This window comes from Paralichthys olivaceus, chromosome 13 (genome assembly GCF_024713975.1).
Source record: "Paralichthys olivaceus isolate ysfri-2021 chromosome 13, ASM2471397v2, whole genome shotgun sequence".
Classification (NCBI taxonomy): Eukaryota; Metazoa; Chordata; class Actinopteri; order Pleuronectiformes; family Paralichthyidae; genus Paralichthys; species Paralichthys olivaceus.
Window position 1 is genome coordinate 1,262,880 of NC_091105.1, and position 23,644 is coordinate 1,286,523.

A 23,644-nucleotide genomic window follows, 5' to 3' on the forward strand; every position below is an offset into this window, starting at 1 on the left:
AAATAAATAAAATCAGAGCCCAAAGAATGAATTCATTAATCATAAACTAATATTAAAATGACCGAGCAGGTCACGCTTCCCCCGGATGGTAATTACAGAATAAGGACAAATTAAATTCTGTGAGAAGCCCATTAAAAAAAGTTTCATAATAAAATCCAGAGAATCTGAGTCAGGAACGTTACTGATTGCTAACGTCTGAGAATATTCCGCACACGCACCAGTGTGTTTGATTTTTTTTATTAATTTAACTTTTCATTCGTAAAAAGAAGAAATATGTTACAATGTGTCGTCTTTCTTTCAGAAGTTACACAGCAACACGTCAACAACGTACACGAGCAAACTCCCGCCACGGTCACGCAAGACCTTATGACGCTGCCGCAGCAAAGCTCCAGAGGTTATTGATTTAAACAAGATTCAGTTTTATTTATTATGAATTCAACTTTTCATTTCTAAGAGAAACAGAAGTCACATGCTCTCGCTTTAAAGCAGCACACTCTTTCAGTTTAGTCGTAACAGGTAACACTTTACTTTGAAGCCCCACTGTTTAGCATTTAGAAACAGAACATTAAATTAATATGATTAAATTCAACCAATTTTAAATTGAACTATTATCACAGCTTTGACGTAGCTTTGATTATTGATCTGTTTATAAAGTCTTGTGTTTTTGACTCAGATCTATGTGAGTCAGTGCTAAACAGAGGGACTTGAAGTCAACGTTACACAATCACATTCAGCCGTTTGTGTGTATTTATATTCTGCAACTGGGACTTTTCATCCTCAGGACACATTCTCAGTAACTGTGAATATGCACCAGATATCTTAATGACATGAAAAGCTCAAACCAACGTGAATTACTCGTCGAGTAGCTGCGTGGAAAAAATTAGCAGCTTTGACGTTTGAAGGATCACGACGGCGAAGCCTGAACGATTCACACACACACACAGGTTGAGGACGGTACGAGCGGTGGAACAGGGAGCGTACAGCAGGACATTAAGAGACCAACTTATTTATTGGACATCTCGTCACCTCTGTGGTTTACAGCCATCGAACACCAATCATTAACATTGATGCGGCAGGTTTCAGATGATCCTCAGCTCAGTGTTCGTGCGCAGGCAGCAGTTCAGCTGTTAGTGTGACAAAAATAACACAAACAAGATTTGTACACCATCGCCAACACATTTTCAACATGGTGGAGTTTGGAAAGGTACCAAGCTCGTAAATGTCTCTTAATCGTTCATCGTCGGGTCAGAGTGAGTCGAGGCTTCTCTTTTTGTCCGTCAGACTCCTTTCACCGTGAACCCGGACTGCTCGGCCTTCTGGGAGCAGCCGTCTATTTTTTTCGTGTTGTCGGGGCGAGGGCGTCTCAGATTCAGGAAGCTGAAGCGTGCTTCCAGGCTGAAGATTTTCTTGGTGACGGGAACCGAGCTGCTGCTGCTGCTGCTGCTGTTGTTGTTGGTGGCGGGAGCGTTATCCAGATCCCCCTCTGCTCCTTCTGCACGCTCACCTGAAATTCAATCAACCATTAATATCGTTACAAGTCTTTAGGCCTAAATGTAAGATGTCATTCGTTCTCTTGATTATTCCTTCTCGTTAGTGAGTCGTTCTCAAGCTCTTCTACAATATTCTGTCACTTTTTATAAACAGTGCAGAGGGAAGTTAGAAAACCTTGTGTTCATCCTACGTGGTTTGTCTACACAGAAGGTTTTTATTTGTTTATATATAAGTTTGAATGATTTGAACTGAACTGACACAAGTTCACATCTTTTCAAAATAAAAGCTCCATATGAAGCAGTGCAGAAACTAAACACTTCAAATCGAAAGGTTTGATGGGACGACTTGTTCAGTCCAGTGAAATGTTTTCACGTTTGAAAAAGAAAACATAAAAATAATGTTTGTTGCTGAAATGAAAAGTCAAACTAAAGTGACGGAGAGAAAACTGGAGAATCATTAATCTGAGTGAACAGCTGCTCTGAACCCAACTTTGTTCTGGACGACGTTTCATCTACGACTCGCTGTCACGTTGACTAATACGCCCTCGAGTGTTTTCCATTCGCTCACCTCTCTCCAGGTCGCACTCAGGCGACGACGCTCCGCTGCACTCGCTGCGAGGCCCGAGCACCGGCGAGATGAGGCTGAAGTCCGACAACGACACGGTGCTGGGAAGATCCAGGCTGCTGGGCCTGGAGGGAGGAGCAGGGGAGGAGGGCGAGGACGAGGGAGTCGGAGATGGAGAGTCGGAGGAGGACGTGTACGAGGAAGAGGAGGAGCTGGCGAAGGTGCAGGGCGACATGAGATCCTGTGGGCTGCTGGGAGTCGAACCCAGGCTGCAGGTGGACTGTGTCTCCGAGTCTTCTTCAGACATGATGCTGCCGCCGCCGCCACACACGTCATCATCGAAACACACCGACGCCACTGCAGGAGGGAGGAGACGGACAGAAAGAAGGCGGAGTTATGAGAAGGGAGGAGGACGGAAAGGTGGTAAAATGGGATGAGATGGGAAAGGAAGAAAAGGAAGGATGGAGGGAAACGTGTGCAGAGGAGGGAAGAAAGATGAATAGAGTGAGGAAGGAAAGGAACAGAAAGGTGGTGATGAAGAAAGGAAGCGTGAGAAACAAGAGAAGAGGAGAAACAAGAGAATGAACAGAGACAAAAGATGGAAAGATGTGGAGAAGAAATAGAGAGAGGAATCTTGACTGTCGCATCACATGATATAATAATAAAATCACATTCAACTGGATGTCTCCACTGCTCTGGGGTTACCGTGGCAACACCATCCTATTTATTCCATGTTCAAGGCAAAAGCCAAGTTTCTGTGTTACAGACTCTAAAAATAAAAACTGTATCAATGAAGTTATATTCGTAACGTCACAAATCAAACTGGTAAATAAAACTGGGCCGAGACCAGAACCCTGAGGAACCCCTTAGTTAACTCTGGTGCAGAGTTCAACCGATCTGTTTAATAAGATTCAAACCAGCTTAGGGTGGCAGGGCTAAGAGATTGATTTGAACTTCAACTCCCAGAGTGCATTTGGGTCAAGAAACACCAGTCATCAACCTTGAAATTCAATTTAACGTGTTGATCAAAGATGGAGGAAACTTTAAAAAAAAAAAATGATGGAGCAGATTTTACAATCGACAAAAAGTAATAAAAATTTAAAAAATATCACAAAACTGATGTTTTACTTTACTGAGACACTTTTTCTGAATTTATTATTTTCTCAGTTGCAATGTCAGAAATGTTCAAAATCCTAAAACCCCAAAATATTCCACAAAATTAAAGAAACCAGTAACTGGAGAAGCTGAAACCACAAGTTCATTTTTAAGGTTTTAGTGGAAACTGTGTCTGGAGAAGTTTCTTCTTATTGTTTGTTCTGGTGAAGAACGATTCTCACTGAAGCTTCGGGGTTTTCTCCCAGTTCTAAATCTTTTTTATTTCTTTGCAGTGTTTAGTTTTTTGAAATGTGTTCGACTGGTGATTTATCTATTTGCTTGTTGTCTCACACTGCAGAGCATCGAGTTCTCTCTGGCACCGAATCAAAGACCTTCGACTTGATAATTTGAAAGAAATAGTTCAAATTAAACTCAATGGAACTCAACTGTGATTGTGTAAGTTTGTTTTCTCTGAAGTCCTTTAACAAACTTTCCAAGAATCACAACCAGGAATTCAGAGCCGCGGACAAGAAGCTCGTTGTGTGTTTGACTTTTCTCAAATAAACGAATTAAAGCTCTTTGAGTCCGTCTCCAATCAACAAGTGTCAATCACAGCTTCACAGGAGCCGAGCTCTGATCTGATCCTCTCCGCCAAACAACTAAATAACAAGTTTACACAATCAGCTTCTGCTCCAGAAATAAAACCGGTTGATTCTGTTGCTGAACTCTAAAAGAGTCCGATTGTTCTTTTAACTCATCGGGAGAATCAAGTTTATGAAACAAACACGTCGCACTGCACTCACTGGAGATTCCATCAGACTCCATTTTGAAGGTGGAGATGTCGTCCCCGGCAACGCTGTCGCCCTCGGCGCCCACGCCTCGGCCCCGCGGGCCCATGGAGGAGCTTCGCCGTCGCTCGTGGATCTCGTCAGAGATCATCTCCAGGTTCCTGAGGGCCGTCTTGTACTCGCCTTTGGCCTGAGACAGCTTGGCCTGTCGCTCGTCCACGTTCTTTTTCAGGTTCTGGAGGAGAGAGAGAGGAGGAGGATCAGGATGACGTCACACACTTGTTTACGTTCTAGCTTCACTCAGATATTATCTGGAGTTTTTAACGAGGGGCCCGGCCGAGAGAGACTCAGGAGAAACTCAGTACATCTCTGAAAGCAGCTGATGTTTCTGTTGAAGCTCTAAGAGCGGTCGCCACGTACCTCCAGCTGCAGATAGTACTTCGCCTTCATCTCAAAGTAGGGCCTGAGGAGGAGGAGGAGGAGGAGGAGGGGGAGGGGCAGTGGTCAGGAGAGAAAAAGAAGAGATTAGATCAGAGGGGACAAATACAATGTAACCCAGAAAACAGCAGCCCACACACCATCACCATGGCAACCTGGGGGAGGGGTGGGTGATGTTGGGTGAGCGGTGCAGAGCGGGACGAAGTCCCTGCGGAGGCCACACGAGGCAAAGCTGCTAACTCAGACTGGATTCATATTTATATGACATCACATCTGTCTGACTCTAATCCACTCGACCTCGTTCTCTCTCCAGCGGCAGCCATTTTAAAGCTGAGGCTCTTACTTGGACTTGTTGATGGTGCGTTTGAGTTTTTTCTCCAGCTGCTTCATGCGACTTATCGCCGCCGTGTATTTTGCCGCCGTCTCCTTGTGAGCCAGCTCGCTCCTCGTCTTTGCGAGCTCCGCCTCCATCACCTGTGACGACCAATCAGAACCCACCGTCAGATGAAACGTATCAACTCTCTGTCTTATTAAGAATAAACAAACCGTGTCCCGTCAGTTGAGGGTCGCATGTTTGTTAAAATAATAAAGTGTTGGTTAAGAAATGTCCCCCCTCACCCGCTGGGTGGCGTGGTTCAGCATCTCCTGCCACGCGGAGTCAAACTGGCGGTTGTCCTCCTCCAGGAGCCTCTGCTCGGCCAGGGAGATGGTCTCCTTCGCCGCCCGCAGAACCTCGGTGGCTCTCTGGAAGTCCTGCGTGGCCTTCTGGGCCTCCAGCTGCGCCTGCAGGACAGAGACTCGTTACCAACTGGAATAATGACGGAGCTGGTGAGTTTCTTTGTTCGGGGATCAGAGTGCAGCTGGACTGAAGAGTGTTTGTCTGCAGGTTTATTTTCAACTTTCCATTTTAAACAGTTTCACAGCACGAACCTCACGAGACGTCCCTGACATCATCGTTCATGTGGAGCCGTGCAGCTGAGGCTTTACACGCTGACGCACAGTGTTCATTGTGTGAGCGAAGCCTGATCACGTGTGTGACATCTAATAGAGCAGCACAGGAGCTGAGCTGTGAACTGCACATTGATCAATGTTGGATTCAGAAAAAAATACAAATAAAAATTGTATTTTTTTTACAGGCCTGGAAATAAAAAAGTATCTTGAATTTCATGAGAAAAGTCAGAAACAGTTAGTTTTTCTATTTCTACACTGAATATAATCCTCACATTATTAATAATATTTAATTATCTGACGGCCGTCAGCTCTATCATCCTTCAGACCGAGGTTCTGAACAGAGACGACTACATTTTAGTTTGAAGCCGGCGTTTTTAAAATTAAAAAATCTCTGTCCACACGAGTGTTTTGTCTGCGAATCACTTTTTATCCTCGTCCAAACGAACACACGTCACATGACTCACGTACACAGACGTTTGGTTGTTTGAGAAAAGAGCTCGGCTAAAAACAAGACGCAGCAAAAGTGAAATGTTCAAGTGAGACACGGAGTCCGTGACTCTGGTGATTGATTCTCCACGTTGTCTCTTCTCTGGGAGCTGATGCTGGGTGTTTTATTCTGGAGGGAGGTCACGTGACAGGAGCCTGACGAATCAATGAAGACTACGTCATGACTGAAAAGATCCAATCAGCAAGAAGCTGTGAGCATCTTCATTTTTTTTCAAATCTAAAACCAGCAGCGGCTCCAGAGAGAGGACGCCGGCTCATCTGTAGAAGAGCTGATGTGTTTTCAAACGAGAACAAAGTCGATGGATGAAGACTTCAGATAAAAATCTGAGAATCGAGCTCAAGAGGAACGAGCTCAAGATGAACAAGCTCAAGAGAATCGAGCTCAAGAGAAACGAGCTCAAGAGGAACAAGCTCAGCACTAAGACAAAAACAAGCCGACGTGAGCCGAGACGACCTGAGACGTCAGATCTCTGTGAAGCAGCTTAACTGAATATTAAATCAAATTTTAAAGATTCAGTTACTGATCAAACTAAGTTCTGTTTGTCCGCTAGCTCCTCCATGTTAGCAGACGGGACATGGCACAAACTAAAAAACAAAGAAGACGTTTGTCAAAGATGGTTTCTGTCATTTCAGGTCATTCTTTTCAAACTGAATATTATTATTATAAATTATAATTGCATAAGTCTGAACAAATCTAGTTTGATTTAAACACAACACTATTTCTACATTTTCTTTCTTCACATCTTCCTCGTTGAAAACTATAACTTCACTAATGTTTGACTCACTGTTTGTTTCTCAAAGTTTAAATTGACACCTTTACTTTGGAAATCCTAGATTGAGATAATTTTGTCTTTTTGATTCACACGTTTTCTTTTGACAGATTCAAGAAGCACATAAGTTGTTATAAGTTTCATTTCTGTGAATCCAAAATAAAGCAGAACTAAATCTTTACTGATCATTTCCTGTTGTTCTATTTGATTTACAACCAGAGACTCACACAACTATCCACTTTTAAATGCATGTGAACATGTGTAACACGTGTGTGTAAATTATGAAGAGCTCGGAGCCAGAGTTTCTCTCCCATCAGCCCCCAGTCTGCTCTGACATCATCGCATGCTCGCTGTAATGTCATTATCGACGGTCGACAACGTCCACACAACCTCGGCCTTGTTGCCGCGATGTGGTCGTCTTTGTGTTCCACGCTGCTGCAGGACGCCACGTGTTTCCTACAGTAACGTCTCCCTCAGTCTGAGTTAACGTCTCTTGCTCCAGGTGGAGGGAGACGTGTTCACTCGACACCGAGGAACAAACAAAACCCGGCTTCGACATCTCATGATAGAAAAACACGTCTGCAGCGAGGTGCTTTTTTAAAAAGGTGGTTTGAACATACGTGTTAATAATAAATCGATTGTGAACTTGACCCAGTTAGAATCAAACTCCTCCTCCTCCGTTCTCTGAGTTACCATCAAATGTTTTCTCTGTTTAACCAGCTCGTGAATAATTGACGCTGCAAAATGTTTTTTCTCCCAGAGACTCAGCTCAGGATCGAAAAGCTCCGAGTTACTCGACACATTCGTCTTCTCTCCGGAGACTCGTCCCTGGGAAAGTTTCAGAGGCTGCACACGGGGTGATTAAAATATGAAGCCCAAGAGCAAACGAGAGGAGGAGAGAGGGAGCGAGGGATGAAAGATGAAGTGGTTTATAGATAGTGACAAACACAGAGAGAGAAAGAACAGAAAGCGGGAGATGGATGGAAGGAGACAAATGGGTACAGATAGACAGAGAGGAAGAGACAGAGGGAAGAGACGATAACAGAAGAGGGAGAGAGGAAAAGCTATTGAATAATAAATGAATATTTCTGATGAATTGGCCGATAAGTCAAATATATACTGAAAAAACTTTGGCCGATGATTCCTAAGAGACTTTATGACAAACAAATGTAACTGACTTTATTTTAAATAACTATAAATATACAGAAAACACAAAAAGAACCAATTCTTGGTATATATTGTATGAGTGCAAATTGTTTCTGCATTATTTCATCTAATACGAGTTTTCCTCAGGTGTTTTTCATATCGACACTGAAAGAGATCTTTATCTTTTATTTTTCCATTTCTCGTCTCTCTCATGTTTTCATCCTCTCCTCCCTTCCCTCCCATCCCCCCCCCCGTCTCATCCCTCCGCAGGCTAAAGGATGACGCTGCTGATGTTTCACTTTCCTGTAGCTGAGATCGCAACAAAAACCAAAGTAGGACAAAGAGAAGAAGGAGTGAAAGAATAAACCCTTTGTTTTCGTGCTGTACGCAGTCGCTCGCCTCTTGTTGAGCTTCAGTTGTTCCGTAAAGTGTCGTCACGCTTCGACTCGAGTCTGTTTTCACTTTGCATCTTTCACTTTCATTTAGAAAACCGTGAAAAACCGTTTCTTCGCTTTAAAGTGAATTTTGACCGAGTGATTTGAAACTGGAAAGTTTAAACGTTTACTGGGAAAAACGTCTGGTTTTTATCTCCTCTCCTCCCCAAGTGTGACAGAATGAGGGAGGCAGGGGGAGAGATGGATAATTGAGGGGGGGGGGGCGAGTAGGATGTGTAGGATGGAATTGTCACGGTCAACGTGACGGGAGGGCGAGGAAGGAAACTCAGCAGAACACGTGTCCCTGCGAGGCTTCGTCCACATGAAGAGACGACCTCACTTTGTGGTTTGTCTCCAGTGGAAACGTGGAGACGGACACAGCGTGTGCTGGTGTCAGACGGGAAGCTGAGCTCCGAGATCAACTCTTTTAAACTCACCCTCAGAGAAACGCACATTAAAGTGATCCAACCCTAGTGACTGCATTGACTGCACTGCAACACACGGATGAAGGAAGCACTGTTTCATTCTCCTTGTGTCAAAATGGTTTTTAAATCCAGAGACAGACATGAACCCTGAAAATAGTCTGAATAGTCAAATATACGTGAAATGAAATGGTCGGGTTCACAGATTCATCGTTCCTCTTGATATAAATCAGTCAGTTTATCATAAAACATTGAAGACACAACGTAAAACACCTTCTCAGTAAAATGATGGAGGACGCACTGAAACCTCTTCAGAGCTGAATTCAATATTACATTTGTATTATCCGTGCTTTCAGTCAAACATCCATAAAGGCCTTATCGGCCGAACTCCTGCAGAGGCAGGAAGAGAGACGAGGGACAGAGAGAGAGGACAGTGAGACGTCTCATTATCAGTCACAGCTGTCAAGAGAAAGACGTTCAGGGGAAATGAGCCTTTAAATCATAAAAAAAGATTTACCCTCGACCTTCACACTGTTGAACACATAAAACTCACATCGTCTGTTTTCACTACAACACGTTCAGATGGAACCAGACTCACTGAGGTGACAAAGAAAATCAAACTGAAAGTGAAACGCAACTAGATGAAATAATTGTGTCGCACTCACAAAACAAATTTATAAAGCTATAGTTTCCTCAATTAGTATAAAAGCTGGAATTTACATTTTTCTATTAAATGAAATAAATAGATAAATATTGTAAAAACAGTCGATGGAATATTACAGGCAACTGACTGAAACTACAACTAATGAGAAACATATGAATAATATATGAGGATTAGTGCACATACCAATCACAGATAAATCTAACATGGAAACTGAGTAGAGTGATTAAGAGCAGAGTCCAGCAGTGCAGGAGCTCAGAGTCTGGAAATGACCAGAAGAGATTTAACGTCGATAAAATCTTGAATTGATTTAAAAAAAAACTGAACCAGAAGCTGAAAACAGAAGCGGTCACGTCTGAATCCTGCAGCAGCAGAACCACCAGAGCTCCGAGCTCCGAGCTGAACCCTGAGTCCACTCTGAAGTGGACTTTCATTCAAAATGGATGAGAGGAATAACGCAGGCGTGTGTATCTCACATATGAATCTACATCCTTCATTCATCAGATCGCTGTTTGTCTACAACGCAAGAGAGGAGGACGAGGAGAGGAGGAGGGAGGAAGAGAGAGGAGGACGAGGAGAGGAGAGGAGGAGGGAGGAAGAGAGAGGAGGAGAGGAGAGGAGAGGAGGAGACAGTATCTGTTTTCAAAATGACCTGATTTGACGAATTTTACTTGAAAAATCAGCTAATGCTCTAAAAACAGAGAGAAATCTGGGACAGTAACGACCGTTACAGCCGGCGGCCGCAGTCCGTGCAACCGCTGTTTCTCTGTTTTTCTCAGAATGCCCCGACCAACCCTTCAAGCAAACCCAAAATTCATGACGCTGTTCGATCCCCTAGAGAGATGAATGAACCGGGTCTGGCCTAGATACAGTTCTGAGAGAGCTTCAGGGTTGAACACACCGTAGATGACTTAAGCAGCGGGGAGGAAGCTCCGCCTGCGATGTCCGCTTCACGCTCTTCAATAGACGAATTAACCCAGATCTGTCCGGGCTCAGGAGAAGCACCGCTGAGAGAAGCACGGACTCACTTACACAGGTTTAGTCGACTGGAGCTGGTGTTTTACCCAAACTACAAATTACATTTGCATATTAAACACAAGTGCTGAACATTCAGGACGAACAACCAAGCAGAGAAAGACAGAATGTTTCTATTGGACAGACGCAAGACCTGCAGCAAGATTTTCATTTTTAAACCGGGGTTTGTAATCCTGCCAAAAGAGATAATATGCAACTGATCCCACGCACGAACGTGCACCGACTGCTACAGGACGACTTCTCCATGAGTCGCTCGCTAACGTCTGACTAAGAGCTAATCTCACTTCAGTCCATATTCAGAGACGTTTCATGTCTCACGTCTCACAATGTCGAAGAAATCACTTAATCCCGGATCCGCCCTCTGATCCAGATCACAATGGACGGAGCTCTTCTCGGACACACGTCACATCCTCCCACCGTGTTTCCATCAAATCTTACTTATAAATAAACAAACAACACACGACCTCCATGGCAACGGTAACTAACGGTTTGTACTCGGTGCTTCTTTAAACCAATGTGATGAATCATTGTGTTAATATTGTGTTTTTTTTTTTATCACATTCTGTGATGAACATAAATCCAGAGAGTCTGAGCTGCTCCCATGATGAGTGCCAGAGATGTTATGCAACGACGGACGGGCTGGTGGCAACACAACATGACACAAACACACAAACACACACAAACACACAGCGACCCAGGTGGCCAACGCAAACCAGATGGCTTTGACCTTGCAGCAGCTTCCTCCACCCCTCCTCCCCTGAATCCTCCAATCCCTCCATCTTTCAATCCGTCCACTTCAGTTCATCCATCAGCACCACTGATGTGCTCTGCCTGCCAACAAACCTCCCCCCAGCAGGGGGAGGAGAGCGGGGCCAGAAAGAGAGAGGGAGGAGGAGGAGGAGACGATAAGAACAAGCAACACGGAGAGAAGAGATAAGACTCAAACTCAAAATATGAAGGAGGATCTTCACGGACGTTTTAGCTCAAGAGGCAAAAAAAATCTAAAAAATTCCCTCCCATAATTAAACCTTCACATATTCCACACGTCGGTTCTTCACCACAGATTTTGCTGAGTCGTCATTTAAAGAAATGTATTTGCACAGTCATTTTCTCAGGGTGAAATATATTAACCCCCCCCCCCCCCCCTCAGGGTCCCGTCTGTCTGATCGGAGAGGACACGCAGGTTTTGCTGTTCACCAGCGTCCCTGAGTGAAAACACTCAGGTCCAGCAAGCGAAGCCTTCCTCCTCCTCCTCCTCCTCCTCCTCTCTCTTTATCCCTCTTCTCTCCCCTCCAGCAAATCTCTCCTCTCCACATCGAGCATTTCATCGTCTCCTCAGCCGGGGATTTGCTCCCCGCCCCTCCACCCTCCTCTTCTCTCCCTCGTTTCCTCTCACTAATCTGACATCTGTTCAAACTCCGGCCTCCGTCATGAGGACGACCCGCAGGAGGCGGTGAAGCTTTAAGTCGACCACAAAAAAAGAAAACATCTTTCACTGTGATTTTAAATCTGAGGCTTGAAAAACGTCTCAAATAAAGTTTCTGACCTTTTAGCTCGTTCTTATCACACCGATGTTCAAGTGTTTCTGATGAAAATGGGCTGAGACATCATGATTGACAGCTCATCTCGCTGCCGTGGCTCCACTCAACGATCACCACAGACTCATATGACGTGAAGCCGGCGGTGTCCGTGGTCGAGATGTTTTGGCTTCATGTTTGCACAATGGGAGGACGTGGAGATCTGGAGTCACTGTCTATTCACACAAACCTCCAGAAAAACAAGTTGTGTTGATCTGGAAACTGCAAAGTCATGCACACCTCCTCATTTTCTTCCACCTCTGGGAGAGGCTCGATTTGGATCTGCTTCTAAATCCTGCGCAGGAACTTCCTGTCTTTTAAACTCCGACAACCTGCAGACACAGACTGGTGCTGCAGAACTGACTGGACGGCTTCTGAGGAACTGAGTCATCCACTCCAGCAGCAGATTCCGAGGATTCACTGCAGCTCTGACGCTCATAAAACAGAAAAAGCTAGAAGGACGATTAGAGCGGCTCTGAATGATCAAACACTCCATTTACTGGATTCAGGGGAAGTCTTAAAATATACTAATGGAGAAAGTGAAAAGTGAGATTTCCTCAGAAGTCAGGATATGTGAGTGTGTTTCTGTGTTGGCACCTGACAGCTAATTCTGTGTGAGGAAGTCTGACACCCTCATTTTTTATCTGCAGCCCAGAGGAATAGAAAGTGAGGCTGATGCATATTTCATGATGTTTAAAAAAAAAACAAAAAAAAAAACAACCTTCTGCTGAAAGTTTAACTTCAGATACAGCGACATCGCTCAGTCTCATCGGAGTCAGCACTTAAAAATGTGACGATGTGCTCTCACTGTTTTTAGCCTCGTCACCCTGACCCACTTCCTGAGTGGCTGAGTGCATCATGTGGGAGATCAGTGGGAAAGAGAAGAGGTTAAAGCCACTTTCTTCACGGCTGCAGACGCTGCTCCCTCACGTTTAGGTCTTCAGTTGGATTTATGCATCTTTCTGTTCGTCCTTGAGAAACAGAGACCAGTCTGGGTCACACAGAGAATTCATGTGTGTCAGTGGAATCAACAGAATCACTGGATTTACACGGTTAATTCAAAGTGTTTGTTTCTCCTCGTGCTGCTCAGGCCAACAGGAGAATGTGTGTGTCAGAGTTTAACAATCACAAAAACACATCTGAGCCGCTCTGACACAACGCTGACCCGGAGAGTCCACTACAGACGATCGGAGGGAAAAGGTTTTACTGCAGGTGACGTCTTAAGCAGAAGTTTTTATTCTTGATTAAATACAGGAGAGAAAGTTAACAAGTTGTTTTACCAAATCTGAGCTGTTCTAAAAAGAATTATTATAATCTCGAAGTCAGACAGTCTCACCGCAGAGATCAAGACTGACCAGGATCATTAAAACCTTCATTTCTAAGCACATGAAGCTGAACATAGAATAAATCATCTAATAAAGAACTTGGTAAAACTCCGCAGGAGAAACCCTTTTTGTTCATCTGCTGCCAGCGGGATACGCCTGCATTTTATCTTCTATCTGGAGTCAAGGTCAAACTGAGTCGTTTGTCTCCACCGGCCGCTCCCTGGGTGCTGCCCGCCGCTTATCTGCTACAGCAAATAATGTGTTTCTAATCACACTGCACGTGGGAGCAGCGGAGGGAGGTTTTCCAAAGAGGCAAAGAAACAAGGAGAAGTTTTGTAAAGACTGCGCTGAGTTCAGGGGAAAGGTGGACTGAAAGAAAAGGAAACATGGAAGACAGGAGGAAAGAATCGGAGAGGGCAGAGCCCAGAAAGAAGACTGATGGAAGGCTACATGAGGTCGGGGACAAAGAGACGCAGTGTGTCTTGAACTGGGATATTTTTAGTTGGCAAATCATTAAAATAACTGACATCAAGGCGATTTGAGTTCTGTGGCTAGGTCTATCTCCGAGACTCTCACGAGCTGATAACAGTTTGTTAAAGACGTTAGACACCCTTGTTGACAAGAAAGAAAGATTAACAGCCTCCGACAAACGTTCACTTGTTTACTCTTTTTCTATTTCTGTTCCAATGACCTCGTTTCAGAGGCTGAAAACAAAATCTAGAGACACCAGAAGTCTACAAAGCTGCAGGGAGTCAAAGTATCGTACCTTCTTGGAAAGGACCCAGAAGCCTTGAGGAGGCAGCTGCTCGTTTTTTCCTGCAGATCAGACAGAGTTGGCAGGAAAACAAGAAGATAAACAGACGATTGATTCCCTGATCGTGCAGAGAAAGACTGATTACCGCTGATTTGTTTCAAAAAGCACGGATGTAGAGGGCGAGGGCACTTGAAGAAAAGGAGGATGATCAACAAAGGCCATGGCGTCCATCCTCTGAGGACCATGAATGTCACTGCAAAGACTCAATCCATAGTTTGGAGAGGAGGACAAACTCAACAGACCCACGATCACACAACCAAGTGTTCGTCCTCGTCCTGATAATATGCTGCTAAACTTAACTGACCCCCACTGTGAGGTTTTGATTTCACTCCACCATTTCCATCATTCATTATCCAATGATTCAAAAATAACTGTAGCTCTTTCTTGAACCATAAGACAAAAAACCAAATCTCATTCAGAGAGAAAGGAGATCTGATGAAAACTGCAGCCTGCCTCCATCAGAGAGAAGGTGGGGGAGCGGACAAACTGACATTTACCCTCCACCGTTGATACAAAGCTTCACACAGAGGCATTTGAATTAGAAAGACGGAAGATACGTCGGATGGGAAATGGTTTATTAGGTCGTAGAAGTTGTGGTGAGATTAGAAAAACCAGGCGGTGGTTTTAACCGAGCACTGGCCATGAGTAAGCTACGAGTCACCTCGACCTCATGTCGACACAACAACTAATGCCTAAAGTGACAACAGGATGTGCAGCAACAGCCCAGAGACGAAGACGTTTCACTGATAACAGAAGCATCGACTCTGCTGTTCTTTCTGTCGGATCGGGGCAGTGAACACGTTCACAGTTAGAGGCCGAGTCGTTCCGGACACGTTCTTTGGAAGAGGAAGTGAAAGTTGATCAGGTGAGCTGACAGGTGGGAGGAAGTGAACCAATCACACGCTGCACCTCACAATCAAGACGCTTAACACAACAAAAGCCCGGAGGAGAATCCTGACAAAACATTTAAGATGCTCTGCTCTTATTAAAATCTTCATTCTCAATGGATCCAGAGATTTGTGTTGATGGTTGGATTCCCATTAAAAAGAGAATCAGAGGATTAAGAAATCTTTGGTGTAAATGAGTTGAAAAATGGGTCACAGCTCAGAAAGAGGAACTCCAGTTGCTTCACAGAAACTCTTTCACCATCGCCTGTGTTTCAGCATGAAAAGGCAAATTCCCACTCGCACTTACAGAGACTGTTCAAATCTATGTGACATCATGAACACCACAGAGGGTCTTCCTATGTGAGCCATGAGAGAGAAACACAATAAAGTCTTTTAGAGGCTCCGTCGCTGCCGCGCTCCCTGACCGAGCTCTCACAGCTGCAGGGACGCTCATCGAGAGGAGCAGGTGGCTGCTTCCTGCTTTATTTACACACAGACACGCACTGTGAGGAAACGGGAACAGAGATTGTGATCTAAAATGATTGTGTAGTTCCTTTTGATAGAATTTCTAAGCTGTGCCCAATTTCTGCATTTGTCCTCATGAACCAGACTCAAAACGTTATTTAGAAAGAAAAGCAATGGATTCAGATTAAACCAAGCAGAACCCCCCACAGGGGAAACTACAAATGACAAGTCCAGATGAAATCAACTGGAACAATGCAAATCATTTAAAAAACAGCTGTTTACACGCTGCTCTTTCAAAAAGGTTCATTATAGGTCTCCAGTGTATCGCAGAGAAACAACCACGTTAGCACCAACAGTCAATTAAGAGTCTCAACAGAAAACCCACTCAGACACAAGGAGAACTTCTCAAGCCGGGATCTGAACCAGGAACCTTCTTGCTGGAGGCGACAAACCTCGACTTAACACCATGAATACAGAAGTGATTCTGTCCTGAAAGTGTGTTCAGACGACCTGGTATCAACTTTGTAAAAAACACAATATGAAAAAGATGATCGCACGCCCTTTCATTCCAGTGGTCTGCCTTCAAAGTCCTGGAGACTAGAAACAATTCACACGATCCAACACCAGACCGAAGGAAATCTGGTGAATCCTCCATGAACAATGAGAATAGTTTCAGAAGTCACTGTTTTTAATTCCAAAACGAATTTGTTAAGCAGCAGACAAAAATATTTTGCAGTCAAGTGGGTGATGGATTCGACAGAAGATGATAATCTTCTGATCAATTTAACGTCTGAATCGAGTTCAAAAATATTTCCTCGAGCAGCGAGTCTGATGTTCCATGTGACCAGAGCTAATAACGAGCTCGGACCGAGCACTTCTGCTCTCCTGGCACAATGAGACAAAACCAAACCCAACCACAGACGTCGCCCTCTGCTCACTGACCTGCCTGGCCAACCTGCGGGCCTCCCAGTACGGCTTCGACTCCTCAACGGCTTTGCCAATCTTCTTCACCAGTTCATCCAGCTTCACCGTGGCCTCCACCAGAACGGAGCGGAACTTCTGCCTTGAGTCCTGATTGAAAGAAAGAAAAGACTTTGTTCACATTTTCAGAAAAAATAAATACAAGACAGCGGTGTTTGTGTTCGGGATATTCTGGCAACGTGTGTGAATACTGGGAGACGTTTAGATATTTCAATTTAGTCAAGAACTCACACGCTGACGTCTGATTCATGTTCCCTTAATGCTGGGATTTGATGGTTTTGTTCAGAATCAAACACACAGGAAATGAAACCTGCCTCTGCGTCGAGTCACAAGTGGACACAACTCACTGATCTGCTGTAAAACCCAAGAACTCCAAGATAAAACCGCAAAAATGTCGTTCCACATAATGGATGAGAAACTTTGACCCCCGACCATTAAACTTAATATAATCTGCGCAAAGTATTTTCACATCATGTGTCAGAAAACGCTGACACAGTTTTATGAGAGTGAGAGCTAAGGCAACACAGAAGAAGCCAGAAAGGCCTGTGAAAAGTTAACGTCTGATGTAATTCTGTTATCTGGCACGCAGCACGCCGCTTGTTCCGTATCAGAGCGCTCTGTTCGTTCGCTTGAACTCATCAAAGGGAATTTCTCAGAGTGACTCGGCTCTGAAATGTCATCGTGGTCACGTAATTGATCTGAAAGGAAGAACACGAAGGAAAGAACAGAGAGAGTGAGATAAAAAATCTTTTCGTTTTTTTAATCCCGCCCCTCCTTCCATCGCTCCGTGGGGGGAGGGGCAGCGAGGGTCAGTTATACAAGTGACATCAGGGATGTTGAGCAGCAGCGGACTCGATCCCAGGTCGTTACATTGAAGGACAAGGTCGAGCACAAGAACCCTTTAAACGTTAAAGAGGAAAAACAGCTTGTTGAGACAAAAGCTTGTGTTTGATTCAATTAAAACTCAGGTGACAGGTTTCAGTGCCGCTCTTTACCTTCAGATTCTAAGTAGCACAGGTTCAACTGTGATTCATCAGAGGAGACGGCTCCACCAGACAGAGACATGTTCGGATGAGTCTCAACATTCAGCAGCAAGAGACATTTGCATTTTTCCCAGTAAATGAAAAGTTCAGGCGCGATGGGAATAAACAGAGCCGACCCCGACGCTGCAGGACTTCACATTCTTTCACAACAACACGAGACGACTCGTTGCTCCACGGATCTTTAGAAATTCTGTGGACATTAGATGCAAGTCTCCGTCTCTCGGCCACGTCCCCTCGCTCCACCTGTGGGTGAACGTTTAAACTGGAGCCAGAGAGGGGATCGTATTATCACCATGTTGTTGTGGATGAATAAATATAATCTAGAGATGCAGTTTACAGACATGAAGAAAATCTGATTTACCTCAACATATGATTAACGTCTAATATATCAACTTATAAATAAATTATTTGTGAGTTCACTTCAGTTTATTAACTCACGTGATCTAATGAAAACACTATGTTTCAACAACACACTGTCATTCTAAGCATTAAACAAACTTTAACTAGTTTCCTGCCTGGAGTTAACTGTAGTAAACTTTTATAGTAGTATATACAAGTATCATAAAGACAACTAACTATTATAATAAGAGATTTCATTGCCACTGTGACTGATCCCAGACGTCACTGAGAGTTTAAACCCACGTCAGCAGCTCGGTGCTGCTCTTCACTCAGATCTTTTCGACAAACTCCATGAATTTGTCATTTTTCTCAACATGTGAATGATTTGAAGTTATTCAAAGTTTTCTGTTAAAGTTTTAGCTCTCTGCCTCTTGACGCATCCTCTGAATGTGTCAGGTACGTATCCACCAGATTATTTGTCCTCAATCTTTTTCTTGTTTTTCACTTCCTTACAAGTTAAATGTCAGTCTGAGAATGTTTTCAACCGACTCATGGAGCCAGCTTTAATTTGCTGCTTAGCTACAGCTGATAGAAATCTGCCTGCCACAGCTGAGACCGAAAATGAGAAGCAGCTTTTTTCTCTTGGTCTGATGTCAAGATGTTGTTGATGTCCGCAGAGACTCTCCAGTGTTACGACTGTAAAGTGTGTGTGTGATAAAGAAGAAACGTCACTTTGGATTTGATTAAAAGGCTGAATTAGATTTCATCTGCTGAAAAACAATCTTTAAATGTTAATATGTTGAACTTTGAAGAAATTCCTAACTCACTTAAGTTTTCCTGTTATGCTTACACAAAAATACACCCACCCCCCCCCCCGCCCCCCGTTTAAATTTAACCACACGTCACAAACTAAAGTAGAAAACGTAAGAACTCAGCAGCCTCACAATACGCACGCTGTTTTATTTCACACAGTTTTAGTTCAGTTGCACATCCTCAACATGTGGATGAAACGAGTTGTCACCGGCACAGATGACTGAAACTAACGTTCCTGAACATTAGTTTCTTGTCATTAAGTTTCTGATCTCGACTTCTATAAGGGGAATTTCTTTTTCCCCCCAATTTGCATGGTCCCCAGAGGACGAATCATTCACACACTGGCCCAGTAAATTTGTTGATTCTGTTGAAATGCCTCAAATGGATCTATTAACTTTCCATCTGGTATTTTCATCTTTACATTTTTTTATTTGTGTTTATTTATGACCTGAAAAACAAATGAAACTCCCGTCAGTCTCAGTCCTATTAGGGAAAGTTAGCCGGCTCATTAATAGCAGTAACAGCTCTTTAATCAATTTGTCAGATGATAATTGACTTTTACAGTTTTTATAGTTTCAATTTTAATCATAATTAAGCAAAACCACTGAATATCTGATGATGTCATGGAGACAAGACGTTTTTCACCAAATGGTTCAATCTAGAAGATAATCTGCAATTTGTGGTGATTTGCAGCTGCAACTTAAAACCAGTGTGAGACAAAAGGTGGGAAATGTTTTTCATTTTCATTTCATTATTGAACATTTATCAATCAGCTAACTGTTTCAGCAGTGAAAGGTTAATGGGGGTTAAAGTGCTGCGTTTCAGTTTCTAGAGAAGAAGAGAGTCATGAAACTTTATAACCTTGGTGACTGAAGGTAAAAGAGCCAGTTTCTTGATTATGGGTGTAAACACACTCAGATTAAAGCCGGACGTCAGCACTTTAACTCCCCCTGTGAATGTCTCCCTCTCTGCTGCCGGTGATGCAGACTGCAGTGCAGCGTCTCGGGCTTAGACGCTGCACTGTGACGCACTTCACCTCGTCAACACGATTGTGCCCCGAGGCGTTTATGTCTACGACTTATCTGCTAAATTAAATGTCATCTGCATCGCTGCTTTCAAAGTACACTGGCTTCTTAACGTCGCTGAGTTTCCCACAACACTCCAACCGTTCTTGCTCTCACGGTCACCTTCCCCCACGTCGGCCGTCTGGACACTGGGTCAGACGGAACAGAACAACAGGAAGCTCGGCCCAAACTGGAAAACGGTCATTTGAAATGTTTTTAAAAAGGGGAAATACCAATTCTCTCAGCAATCTACATGGGATCGAAGCCCTCTGTGTGTTTATGTGGTCGTACGTGGAGCAGAGCGGGAATGTCTGGTGTCAAGGTCATGTGATGATGAGTGTTTTTAGTGTCCTTGAGCAAGACGCTGATGTCTCTGACCTCGTTCTTACGACTGAGAGGAATGCAACTAAACATTATGTTCTGTAGGTTCTACGATCTCATGGATATTATTCAACTCAAGCTAAGGATGCATGAAGGAGACAATAAATGTTCAGCGTCACTCATTTTAAACAGAATAATAATTTCATATCTCAGTTCCATCATCGATGTTTGCATCGATTAGTCTGTCGATTGTTTCTTCGTCTTTTAAAACACGTCCACCACCAGATTCAGACGTTTCTGATGAGAATCAACAAACTCTTTTTCTAGAAACTGGAATCGGATCGTTTTTAGCGTCTTTGCTTGAAAATGACAATGATTCATTGATGAGCATAATAACTTCCACTTGATTATCCAGTTCATTAACTTATCTTCTCAGATCTAGAGGAGTCCAGCTCAGTACTGAGGGCGTACAGCATCACATCATCATGACTCGTATCAGAACCAACCGGTTTTCACGTTGTGCGTTTGAACCAAAGAAATACTTGGTCTTATTTGTGTGTACAGATATTTGCAGTTATGTGCGAGTGTGTCAATTCATCTCCTCTGGATCTTTAAACTTCGGAACAAATCCGTCTTTAAGGACAAATTCAAGAGTATTTGTTGTCGTTTGTTTGACGTCATTTACATTTCTGTTGGGAGATAACCATCAGACCCTTAACGCTCGATCATGCAGCGGCTGATGCTTTGTTACTGACTGTTCTTGAGTTGTCCGTCCCTCTAACGGTCGTGGAGCCAGAAACAAAGAGCAGAAAGATAAATCTGTCAAGGTTTAACAACGCTCAGTGTAAACGATCACTTGGATTCGTTTCGGTCTCTCTTTCCTACATTTTGAACACAAGTGCGGCTTTAAGTTTTCACCTGTTGAAATGAATCATCGCCGCAGATTCGGGAGGAATTACAGAATAAGACACTAATAAGGGTTTATATGACGACAGCAAGAACTAGACCAGCTCCCACAAGAAGGCCCAACTTTTCCCTTTAATTCAGTCAAGCTGCTTCGCTCTCAAATATCAAAATATGTTTGTCATCAATATTCATGAATTTATCTGGGAAATCAGTAAATCTCTTAAAGATCTGTTAAAGAAAGTGATGCCAACATTCGTCCATCCAGAACAAACGGTGGAAGCGGTGGAAACACAACCTCCCGGGCAGAGGTGATGAAGCTTAGCTCTCGTCCGGTTAATTTCACCTCTGCAACCTGGAGGGGATCTGCACTGGGGACCTCAGGTTGTTTTAGGAAGGGAAATAAAATCGCAAAGTAACAATCCCTTCACGCACTGAAGTTAGCATGCTAACCAGCTAACAAGCCGTCTCATCACCATCGGATAGCGAGTCACTGTGGGGTCCAGTCCGCTGCTCAGAGAGCGTGATACACCTCATCATCACCGTCACCAATCAATCATCCAGACACATCCACCACCTGGTTCCAGCTCATCAGCAGAGAGAACTTCATTTGCCTCAGAGTAACACGAAGACACAAACGAACCTCCGGGCTGAGTGACACGAGGCCCAACGCTCCGTCTCAGGAGACAAGACTTTGCACGTTGACCCCGAGGAGCTGCTGCGTTTTTACTGGGACACAAAGATCGGTTATGCAAGTTAACAGGCCCTGATGGCCCGGGTGACTATCTCATTACTGCTGTTGTGTTCACAGGAGACCAGCGACACGCTGAACTCTGACTGATCCCTGAAAGTCACTCTGCTTATCCGCGCCAGTAAAATTGCTTTAGACGCCTTTAAACTAGAAACAGGACAATTCACGGTACGTGCACACCAGCTGACACAGGGCAGCTCGTGCACTTTACAAACAGTCGGAGACAAAGCAAAGGTCGAAGAAGAAAATGCTGCATCTCCTCACAGGGTCAACACAACTCTCGTTATCTGGGTGAGCAGAGCACGAGAAGAGAATCAGCTGCACACGTCTGTCAACATTCAACACGCGGCACAAGAACACGGATAAACCCTGCGGACACACGCTCGTGAGGCGTGAGTGTGGACAAACTGACCTCCAGCTCCGTCTCGCATCTGTTGATGTCGTCAGTGGACTGGTTGAGTTTCTCCAGCTCCCCCTGGAAGAGAGGGAATAACAGAGGTGAAGGAGGAGAAAGGGATACGGTCTAAAACATGTGGTTACACAAAAACGAAGGGCAACATCCTGAATTCATTAAAATTAAAAATGTTCTTTTTAATATTCATGAACCCTCGAGAGGTGCTTTCAAAAGACATTTTCCTGAAACCACCTGAAGGGGCTGGGTGTGAGTGGTGAGTCATTTATTCTGGATCATTTTCTAGAAATCTTCCCCCTGGAAAATATCTGGGAGAGTCCAGCAGGAGAATGTGCAACGTTTCCAACATGCAACAGACGTGAAGCTTTTGTTGATTTTGCGGATACGTCCAAAAGCTGGAAGTGTTGTCAACACAAAAATAAACTTCGAAGCTGAGTCGGTGGATTCCGTCTTCCATGTTGTGTAAACAACAACACTGATCTTTCCACAGCAGAACGTATACGTCATGTTCTGTCTCTGCTGCTGCTTCACATGACAAACACGAACTCAGGAAAATGTGAGGACGCAATTGTTCGGACATTTCCCTGAACTTCCTGAAATACTTTAATTGAGTTCCTCATTATTTAAAATTATTGCTTTTTCCTCATCCTCAGAAACAGTCAACACGTGTCCATCATGACATCTTAAAAATGTCTTTCTGTGAAACTCAAACACATTCAGTTTATTGAGAGGAGCAGTTGGATCAGACTCACGACAGTTTAGACTAAATTAAACATAATGAATGAGACACAACTATGTTAATCTCAGTATGTGGGAGGGAGAGAGAGAGAGAGAGAGAGAGAGACAGAGAGTGTGTGTGTGTGTGTGTGATAGAGAGTTAAGGTTTTGTTGTTGGATGAATCAAACTTCATCAACTCAACAAACCTTTTCATCCCCGAGCGATTAATTGATTAGCCAATTAAAGAATCACCTCCACGTGCGCGTGGTTGAGATTCATTCATCTCCATCCAGATGTTTTGTCTCGCTCTTCCTTGTTGACATGGTTTGAATGCAGATGTGCATATTTAATAGAGAACTGGAGCCAATCAGCGCGCGAGCCTGCAGAGGTTCAGCTCATTAACGCATCACGCGCAGCTGCAGGACATTTTCAACACGTCACGTGACCTGGAGCAGCAGCTGCGTCCAGATGTGCAGCCGCGAACGATCGAGCAGTAATCGGTGAAGAAGACGCACCTGGATTCTGGGGTCCACCTCCTCGTCCTCGTACTCCGTGTCTTCGTCCGACCTGTGCTCCCTCTCCGGCTGCTCCATGCTGCGGGTGGAGGACAGATGTCACCGCCGAACAAAGACACTAACATGCGGCCACCGCCGGCAGGAGAGGCGTCGGTGTCCCGGTGGACTCACGGAGAGGACAGTGTCTCCGGTGGTTTGACTTCTGTCCTCAGAGGAGCATCCTGCTGGAGTCCGGCGGGTCTGTGGCACAGCGGAGGAGGAGGCGTGTGTCCTCGGCTGGTTCTGTCTCCACAATGAGCCGGGAATCAAACCACCGCACATCTGCTCGCCCCGGGAACGCCCCCTTCTGATGAGGTGTATGGTGTGTGATTAGTGCCACAAAGCTGTGACGCGTCATCATGACAAGATGGAGGA

General features: G+C 44.3%; 1 protein-coding gene across 1 annotated transcript; it reads right to left on the reverse strand.

The window, feature by feature from the left end:
* Positions 1–222: 222 nt before the first annotated feature.
* On the reverse strand, positions 223–23,522 carry sh3bp5b (SH3-domain binding protein 5b (BTK-associated)). The gene is made up of 9 exons (XM_020107034.2): positions 23,231–23,522; positions 21,998–22,060; positions 16,313–16,441; positions 4,995–5,159; positions 4,720–4,850; positions 4,359–4,401; positions 3,954–4,173; positions 2,059–2,412; positions 223–1,504 (listed from the first exon to the last, which is right to left on the reverse strand). The coding sequence occupies exons 1-9, from the start codon at positions 23,306–23,308 to the stop codon at positions 1,278–1,280; spliced, it is 1,410 nt and encodes a 469-aa protein (XP_019962593.2). The 5' UTR covers positions 23,309–23,522; the 3' UTR covers positions 223–1,277.
* Positions 23,523–23,644: the final 122 nt, after the last annotated feature.

Coding starts and splice junctions, on each gene's coding strand:
- sh3bp5b (XM_020107034.2), bottom strand. CDS start 23,308: ATGGAGCAGCCGGAGAGGGAGCACAGGTCGGACGAAGACACGGAGTAC. Junction 16,442..21,997: donor GATGCGAGACGGAGCTGGAG/GTCAGTTTGTCC, acceptor TCTTTCAATCAG/GACTCAAGGCAGAAGTTCCG. Junction 4,851..4,994: donor TGAACCACGCCACCCAGCGG/GTGAGGGGGGAC, acceptor TGGTCGTCACAG/GTGATGGAGGCGGAGCTCGC.